Source organism: Amblyomma americanum, chromosome 1 (genome assembly GCF_052857255.1).
Source record: "Amblyomma americanum isolate KBUSLIRL-KWMA chromosome 1, ASM5285725v1, whole genome shotgun sequence".
NCBI lineage: Eukaryota > Metazoa > Arthropoda > Arachnida > Ixodida > Ixodidae > Amblyomma > Amblyomma americanum.
The window spans coordinates 108,973,663-108,983,367 of NC_135497.1; the positions used below are offsets into that span (position 1 = coordinate 108,973,663).

At 45.9% G+C, this 9,705-nt stretch overlaps 1 protein-coding gene across 2 annotated transcripts in view; it reads left to right on the forward strand.

Annotated features, from left to right (window-relative positions):
* LOC144113433 (A.superbus venom factor 1-like) overlaps positions 1 to 9,705 on the forward strand; it is a 119,187-nt gene that overhangs the window by 48,793 nt on the left and 60,689 nt on the right. Inside the window, exons 11-16 of one of the 2 annotated variants that reach the window (XM_077646504.1) lie at positions 1,065 to 1,193; positions 2,395 to 2,466; positions 3,246 to 3,440; positions 4,892 to 5,047; positions 5,696 to 5,825; positions 8,580 to 8,633. In XM_077646504.1, the coding sequence (XP_077502630.1) occupies positions 1,065 to 1,193; positions 2,395 to 2,466; positions 3,246 to 3,440; positions 4,892 to 5,047; positions 5,696 to 5,825; positions 8,580 to 8,633 (736 nt within the window). The remainder of the gene's footprint in view (positions 1 to 1,064; positions 1,194 to 2,394; positions 2,467 to 3,245; positions 3,441 to 4,891; positions 5,048 to 5,695; positions 5,826 to 8,579; positions 8,634 to 9,705) is intronic. The other variant, XM_077646505.1, reaches the window with a different exon arrangement.

A 9,705-nucleotide genomic window follows, 5' to 3' on the forward strand; every position in this document is an offset into this window, starting at 1 on the left:
TGCCGTGTCTATTGCAGTCACTGAAGAAAGCAGATTTCCGCAGAACCCTGAGACAAACAACCACCAATAATTCCAGCCAGTCTCCGCATGCGTGGTGATTTATGGGGATTAAACGCCGTCCATATGCAAACAGGTGTTAAAGTCCTAAACATTTGTGCTTCGTTCGGTTCAATTCAGTTATGCTTTCTTTCACGCCGCACAAGTGCAAAAGTTGAGCAAAATGCCTAAAAATGCCACTCACTTGGCACTGTGCCGAACATCTAACTGAAACACCTGTCTGAACGAGTTTTCCGCTGAAATCATTAGAGGTAACTATTGGCAAAAATGTCTGCTGATACTTGAAGTATATGACTGACGCAATTTGAGGTACGATTGCTGCGCAGAACCCAAAAGACGTTTCGGATGGAAAGGTATAAGCTTTCCAGAGATGGATCTGGCAACCGGTTTATATCGAGACGCATTCACGCTTTTTACAATGCAGTGATTAAGCCCTGTGGGCAGCCGATGTCTAGCGAAAGAGAGTGAACGGCATCCCCCTCATCATCTCAATGACGAAATTTCGCTAGCACCACAAGTAGTCATTCGTCACTGAAAAAATAAAAACGCATTAATGATAATAGTAAACTGGCGTATAGGAAGCTGAAAGCCAGAATATTCCTGGAGATATTAGTGAAAGTAATAACTGACGTAAATAAAGGCTTACAGATCGTTGCACTAGGTCATCAGTATCTACTGACACACTATAAGAAATTATGCTCGAACAAAATATATATGAAAACAAAGCATTTTCTTCATGATTTAATTTTTTTTGCGTCCTGCCGGCCTCAACAGCACGCAAACTGACGTATACCAAGCATAGATAGAAACGATAAGTGCGTCTTCTCACGCCACCTTTATGAGCGCGTGGGCTTTTGTTTCACAAGTGATATCGGCGCTCATACAATTACTCAGTGGCTGAACAGCTCAAAAACTGTTTTTTTTTTCGTGAGACTGCGTTTTCATTGCAGCAATGTCCAGCTACTAATTTGCCTTTCCCATTCAATGCTTCATTTGTTGCTTACAAGGTGGAAACTGCCGATAGCAGATACAGACCGGAGCACCAAGCCCGAGCACAGATTAGCCTGGAGCCGTACTCAACCGTTCAATCCGGTTTCATTGCCATCGAAAGGAAAGACCCAAAAAGCTTTCCAAGAGTAAGTCCTGCCTTCCTCGTTCCCAACGTGAGCACTATTTTAGGAAGCATTTCGATTTTCTCTGGAACCATGGCCTTTGTATTCTTTACTAACATTTTCTCAAACCACTCTCCCCACTCTTATGTCATCGGCGCAGAGGGTACAATTAGTAAATGAACAATAGTAAATACTTATTGAAAAAAATTTCGAATAAATGGTACCCGAGGATGTGATGAGCAAGATGAATGCTCTCGGACTGAAAACAAAACATTCCGTAAATGAGTGAGTCAAGTCCAGTGAAGTATAGACACAAATCTCCGAAAGGACCGCCTCGAATCCCTCCTACTGCTTCCTTGTAAGCTCTGGCATACCGTGATTAAACAAAAAATTAATCACCTCTTTCAGCCTCGACAGGATGTGTAAGCTCGTTAGGAAGCAAAATATAAATGTGCTCGGCTTTCGAATGCATTTTAAAGGGCTTTAGTGTCGTTTCTGTAGCTTTAAGCCCCCTAAAAATTGTGCGATCGGTTTCTAAAAATTAAATGTCAGGTAAAATTTCGTAGTCTGTCCGCAGTCCATGCGGTCGTCGTGGACAGCTCCTCACAATACCTTCCAAATGTAATCGCTATGACAATATTTTTCACGCTCGCAAGGCGCGGAATGAAAGATATTTTAAAGCGGAGCTCCACATCTTTCGCTCTGCCAACACAATCTGTTGGCTCTGAAATGCAAGAAATATAGGTGGCTCCAGCAGACGAAAGTATGTGCAAAGTCCATGAATGGCCGGCACTCTTGGCATCGCACGCCGTGCTATTCGAGACTCTCGATACAACGGAGGCGCGAGAAAGTCACGAATCGCTATTGCGCGCAAGATTCCTCGTAAGCTAAACCCGTGATTAACTGTCGCGAGGTGCGGCTTCTAGTAAGGCAGAAACTTGGGCTAGTTGGATATTGTTTGAACTCATATTTTCTAGCGCTTAGTGAACACAAGGGACAAGAACACAAATACACAGGACGTACGCTAGTCTTCAACTGTCGTTTAATCGAAAAAAACATTCAATCTTCAGCGCACAGTTATAGTGGTGAACTGTGTGCACGATGATGGCACGATATTATTCAAAGAGCGTGTCGTATGCCTCACTATTTCGCAAGAACACGCTGACGCTGCTGCCAGGAAAACCATCAGCTAAACTAACTTGATACTCGCAATTTCCTCTTTCAGGCACGCGACACATACGAAGCCGTGTTATTCACACATCGCTTCGACAAAGTGTCTTCTTCGATCTACTATGTGGTAAGCCGTGCGGATTAATTTATGATTACTACTTTTCAAGCCTGCTATAATTAATGGTGCGGGCGAGGCAGTTTTTGTTCTCGTTATTTACTCAGGCCTCGGCATATCAAATATCACGCCGGACGCTCGCCGTATACAGATGAATGAGCCCTGTGTGGACACGCGTGACCGTGCGTGGTGCCGGCCTATCCTAAAGCCCTACTTCGCCTCCCCATGCTGGTTACAGCACCCGGGTACTCCAACCAACGCCCTCAGCAAAAGGCATTCACATGGGCTTGTCCATGGTGCGAGTGGAGTGGAATGAACGAAAGAGGCATCCCACACCCCAACCCAGTTACTGAACACTCCCGCTGGTATAAGCGTTTCGCAGCGCACTAGGGGTCGCTGAAATTCGCACTGCAACAAAGGGAAACATCCGGTGATTAGTTTTTTTTTTAAATTACATGCGATTTAATTTTTCCTAAAGTAAGCATCAACATTAGCGTGTCAGACAGAAAACATTGTCGGAGGCGACAGAGAAAATGTAGTAGTGAAGAAGACGTACCCTCCTATCTGGAGTGGCATTGTTTGGCTAAAAATAAAAAGATAGCTACGAAGATATTCTGTTGTAAAGGGAAATAATGTCTTTCTGCCTTCACTCTGTTGCTACCTTTTCGGCACCGAAGTTTTGCGCAATGATGCCACATGGTCATGCGTTCCCCTTTGCTCCCCCATTTGCGCCAATAGAAGCAAACAGCCTCGATGCTTTCTCAAGCTCTGCTACATGCACATTTCTTCAGGTCCTGTCCAAGGGGAGGATACAGCTGGTCGACAAGCTGCTAGAAGGAAGGAGAATCGAACAAAACATAGCCTTCTCTGTCACACCGGAAATGACGCCAAGCTTCCGGGTGGTGGTGTTCGCCATACTTGATGGGCGCGTCGTAACCGACTCTATTTACGTAAACGCCGAACCGGCGTGCACAACGACCTCTCAGGTGAGTGGGACGTAAATCGGTTTGGTTTGGTTTATGGGGGTTTAACGCCCCAAAGCGACTCAGGCTATGAGGGACGCCGTAGTGAAGGGCCCCGGAAATTTCGACCACCTGGGGTTCTTTTACGTGCACTGACATCGCACAGCACACGGGCCTCTAGGATTTCGCCTCCATTGAAATTCAACCGCCGCGGCCGGGATCGAACCCGCGTCTTTCGGGCCGGCAGCCGGGCGCCATAACCACTCAGCCACCGCGGCGGCCCATAAATTGAAACGCTGCGTCGAAAATCAATCGCATGACCAACAGGAGCGATTTCTTTTTTCTTTTTCGTGGACACTGTTCAGCTAGTATCTACAGGCAATGAGACTATAGCTCAAGGGTACGCTACCTGTAATGCTAAAGGCGACTAATATTTTGTCCCTGACTATCTTTACAGCTCACATCAGGCCAAGATCACCTGTTCCAGTATTCACTGCCTAAGTAGCACTATCGACACTCTATCTGTGGTAGATACCTTATCTTAATTGTTATTTAGCTATATCCGACAGGTAATGCCATATTGCCGATGGGAAATTAGTTGTGAAGTTCATGCCTTGTAATGCGATCTTCAAAAAAGAAGGCACGCACAAAATCCTAATCCTCAACCTAACCGTTCAGCGCAGCTGAAGCCAATTCGTTCAAAAAAGCGGTTTTAAACAGAGAATTACGTAAGTTTGCTGTTACCATGTTCAACATTATCGGACAAAAATTTTAAAAATTAGAAAATTGTAAGATAATATTCTGGAAATAATGAAGTTTATGTCTTGTTCTTTACTGCAGACGCTAGCGCGAATTCTTCCTTCAGTTACGTTCAAAGCAGTAGGCGGACCAGTTACGGCTTCAGCGGAGGCTTATCCAGTTAGCCGGGACGAAAGTTGCTCGCGCTTTCCTTCCCTGGTTGTAAGCCAGCATCGTGTCCTGCCCTGCTCACTACGCCGTCTACGCCCGAATAGACTTCTAGCAATTCTTTGCCTGTGTTAAGCGCAGGTCCGATCACATTTATTTCTGTCGCCTATTCAAACATGTGCTGATACTAAGTCAGAGCTGCCGGCAGCTGTATACTATAGCACAGGTGCTGGCAAGTCCACGTGCAAGTTCATTCAGAACTGTGAAGTCTTCAAGCAAGAGCATCTACTTGTAAAAGTACAAACGAGTGGACAGAAGCGGTTGAAAGGGTTTTGTCAATCTCATTAGGGACGCGGTGGTCACTTTTGAAGCAGTCTTTTCGATAAACGAGCCTTCAGACAGTGGATAATGCGCTTCCATTGCTTCAAGCAAGGACGTTGCCTAAATTAGTTCTGCTTGAGGTTCACAGTAACCAGTAGCGTGCTTTCTGATCTGTATGCCGCAGGTACTTCAACACTATGCGCGAAGATTTGCATATAAACGTGAATTTCGCTGCCTTTCTGTTCCAGTTCACCCTTGAAAGGAGAAATTTGGGAAATCCACCCGAGCCTATGTCCCAGGAAACTCTGGTCCTTACTGGAACACGGGGCACGGTTGTCGGCTTGTTGGGTGTCGATCAAGCCATGTATCTGCTCAGGAAAAAGGACCTTCTGACGAGGGACAAGGTAAGACATGTACAGATGGGACGGAGCCCGTGTGCGTATTGGAGCTTATCCCATAAACAAGTCCCTAGAAACCGAATACTGATTTACTTGAACCCGTTTATTTAAGAATGTGACTGAGCATTACGAGACGTCTTTACTCGGGACTAACAGCAGTAGGAACTATAGTGATCAACAAGTGTTCTTTTTTTTACGACTTCAATTTCTTGAACACCGTCTATGGTGTATTAGTGTATTAGGTGGTTTCAGATCTGAAACGTTTTTCATTCTGGAATATACATGCTAGAGTGCAATGATATCTACTTTTTTTCCACAATCTTCTATCTTAATGAGCAGTTAAGTGTCAAGCTCAGGCAGCCACTCCAAAAAGCGCCGTTCTTAGCCCTCATCGCTGCCGTGTCGTAGCGCAAGCTCCTTAATTTTTTTTTTTTTGTAATCGCGACAAATGGCCTGGTTGCTAAGTTTTGTACCTTGTTTAGATAGATTCCACCGCCATAGAATAGCTCACCTCTTCATCGGCTTTGCGGGAGTGTGTGGGCCTTGTGAGACACAAACCTGTCAGCAACGGATAAATTTAACTCTGTAAGCGGGTGCAGATAGATGAAACCACTCTGAACAATACAATGCGCGACATGTGTCCTTTCCACGCAGTTGTTCCGGTCGTTGGACTCCAAAGACCTCGGCTGCGGTGCGGGTGGAGGAACGAACGCGGCCGAGGCACTCTACAGCTCCGGCATCGTGCTGCTTACGCATGAGGACGTTGGCAACCCCATGAGAAGCGGTGAGGCCGTTCGGGCCAAATCGCAGTGTCCGCATTTTTCTTTTGAAGGGACGTAGATATTATTTTCGCCCCTTCACATCATAGCAAATAAAGTATCACATACGGAGCTGAGGAGAGCGCGGAATCCGCTCAGGAGGTAGAGACGGCAGCGGTTTTCTGTGCCGCAATGCCGGCTTCGCTAGCTTTATCTTCATTCCGAGAGGAATCATTACAGGAGGTGAATGCATTGGGTACAGTCGTCGCATTTAGACGGAGGTGAAATTCTAGAGGCCCGTGTGCTGTGCGATGTCAGCGCACATTAAAGAACCCCAGGGGGTCGAAATTATCCGGAGTCCTCCATTACGGCGTCCCTCATAGCCTGAGTCGCTTTGGGACGTTAAACCCCAAAACCATAAGCCAAATATTCTAAAAGCTCAAGTCCGCGGGTCAGTCTTGGAATTAAAATTGACTGCACTTGCAAAAAAATGTACCCTAGAAAGTTCCAGAAAACGTACCATATGTCCATCAAGACGCTTGAGAAAGCTCGATGTATCTAAAGAACAAAGCCTCCACGTGGAAAACCTTAGCTCCGCTAATCTTGTCAGCTAGACGGGTGTTGTTAGCCATGTCCAGTGTCACAAATTCGCGACATAGCGTTTGCATGCCGCGTACTGATTACTCTATAGAGGGTGCGTACCATGTTTGACGTCCGCATGTCATAATAATAATCATTGTTATTTGCACTCAAGCGTTGCCTTGGCAGGCGTGCGAGGCCAAGACACAAGGGCTGTTGCCCCTACGCTACTGCGTATGCTGGCCGGCCTTCCCTGGACAGGGGGAAGTGGGTTAAAAAAAACAACACACACTCTCAGTTGTCAGCGCTTTCCGATCAAACTTTTTTGGCGTCACTCTGAGGAAGATGTGTAAAGAAAAAAGGTGGCGCGAATGTGCGACTTTTTGGCAGTGTTCTACAACTCATCGTACATCATTTTCTGATGCTTTGGCGGGAAGAATAGGAGGACATCTGTCGGATAAAAAATTGTGTGTTGCCCCCATGTCTTCGAGTTGTTCTCTCACACAACTCGCAGCGATCTCACAAATTTTCGCGGCGCTGACAAATTTCTCATTTTGCTTTTGATTGTCATTAAGCAAACATATTGTGAAGGAAATGACTTTGGGCATTGGAGAGGTAAATTAGTGTTGTCACCAGAACTGTAACTTTTTGTGCTATGTGACGGAAATGAATAAATGTTTGGATTGAATGTCGTCTGTCCCTAGGAAAGAGTTTTCAAAATACCTCCCACCGGCGCCGAAGTATATCCGCTCTCCGGGGCAGAAGTCTCAGCATGCTGTCGTAGAAAATGAGGGCGGCTGTGAACTGATGACACCAACGCGAAAGTGCACCCTTTAAGTCCGGATCTCTCGGTAGAAAGCTCCGGCTGTTCGCCAAGATTAAGGCGAGAGAGAGAGAGGTGTCTATTTTTGGTCAAACCTATGGGTAGGCCTCCGTCAGTAGGACCACGGCCAGCATGTCGACGAGGGCCGCCGACGCCGACCACACCTGCCAGGTGGGAGAAGGGGGTTAGGGTAATGGGGGATTGTACACTGACATCTGAAGGGTACGCCCTTCGTGCTGGACGAAGAGATCACAGAGGAATGGTGTCATCCGTATCCTAATAACCGTCCTCGTTCTTATACAAGCACATGCTGATAGCAGTGCACCGGCGGCATAAGTGCGCGGGTGTCAATTTGATTGTGGGTTGTGCGTCATTTGATTGGTGGACTAAAGGTGGGCCACTGCCGTGCAACAAAGTATGCATTGCAGCCCTTTAACTTCACACGTCGTGAATCCTTTGCGCGGTTCGAAAATGTTAGCTGCCCACGGGCATGATGCGGTGACTCCAGCTTAAGCAGTATGAGCTAGACGCATGCAGCAGTTTGTCAGCTACCACGAACTGCACCTTGTCCCTTCGTGTCTGGTTCTGTCCTCGAAGCCACACGCTAACGGTGCTTTTTAGAAGTCGAAGTCAACCCAAGTATTTCATTACGCTGTCTTTAATCATTCTCTTTTCGTTGACTGCAGATTTCATGGCGTGGTATCTATTCGTAGACTAATCCAAATGTCGGCAATAAAGCATGAAAATAGACAAGCCTTGTACGTTGCACCTAGCAGGCAACGCCAAAGAATACAGCTGTCTTTTGGTCCCCGTAGATGGCTCTTACGACGTATCCGCGTTTCATTCTCGTAAGCATGTTTGATAAAATAACACAGCTTCGTCTGCATGTGTGTGCATGTAAGCGGGTTTTTGTAAATTGATTCGTGCCCATGCTCAGTTTAACGACCGCGGGGAAAGTAGATGTGCCCTGCAGTTTAAGGTCCATCATGGCGAGCAGTTTCGGACAAAAAAATTTGAAAATTAGAAAATTGTAAGATACTTTTACAGGAATATTGAAGGTAATGGTCTATTATTCTGATATGTAGCAAAATCATTTTTTAAAAGTGTTTCCATCGGTCGCATCGAGCAGTTAAGACTCCCATATAAAACCAAAGGGGTACGCTTTTGACGTTAGCAAAAACGTGAATAGAAAAAAAAATTCAAGACTGCCGTCGGGTGATCTGCAGATATATTGATTGTTATAGTTAAATCCTACATTATATGAAAAAAATGCGTTCATAATGGTTTCAAGTTCAAAGATGCTTTTGTCCAGAACTGCTGTGGGTACGCAGTGCGTGTGGACAAGCAAACAGCTCACGCTTGTTCCTGGAACTTTCAGGTGTAGGTTGCCACGAGGAGCGAAGACGGAGACGGCGGGATGCACAGAACATACGTAGGTCGATTGCTGGCTTTCATATGACGCGTTTCATTTGTGTAAAAAAACCTAATAATCTTTCATATTACATGCAGTAGATTATCAACTGTGTCCGTCTCGGTATGTTTGTTTGTTTGTTTCTATTACTGACTCATATACCCTATCCCCTTGCTAGAGTCTCCAAAGCGCACCAAACACCACCAAAAATTCAGTGTCTCCTCGTTTAGAGTAGATGTAAGCATGAAATGCAGGGCAGAAAATGCGCAGCGCCTTCTAGCACGGTTCATAGGTGGTGGTAGCCGCACTAGAGTCTTGGAGTTTCCGTTCATCGGCTACTTGTCTTAGCTTTTCACAGCGAGCGACAGCGCGCTCGGCTGCTTTTGCCGCTTTTGTAGCGTAGCAACCCGTGTTACCAGCGCCGGCCTCCGAAGAAGTTGAAGTGACTTCAGTGCGCGCTTCAGATCGCAGTCGCAGTCTACTGCGCCTTAACTTCCCTCAAATGAAAATTTTTTCTCACCCCTGCACGCGGCGCGACAGGCTGCGGAGATGGTCGAGTGGTGTAACACAGCGGAAAGTGAAGCCATGTACAACATTCTTGGACAAATTTTTTTTAATTTGGAATATTGTAAAGTACCGGTATGGAAATATTGAAGATAATTATTGGTCCATTCTTCCGATGTGCAGCCAAATATTTCTTTTAGAGTGCTTCCACCATTTGCATCAAGCCATAGAAAACTAATGGGCAACACTTATGACCACAGCAAAAACGTTGATAGAAAAAAAAAATGCAAGGCTGCCCACGGGAGATCTACGGATATATGGATTGTTATAAGGCAATCTTACTATATATGAAACAAATTGATTTCTTAAAGTGGTTCTCGCTCAAAAAGCTTTTGTCCAGAATAGTTGGCTATGCGATCTCGGCGCCACCACTGGCTGAAACTCTTGTCGGGGCCGAAGGTAGTTTCTTCCTGGATACTATTTGGACGGGAAGTTTCGCAATATTCCGAATGGGTTCTCCCTCACGTTCGACTTCAGGTTGGGGTTATGTTCGCAGTAATTTGCCAAGAATGCACGCTAAAAGCATTCC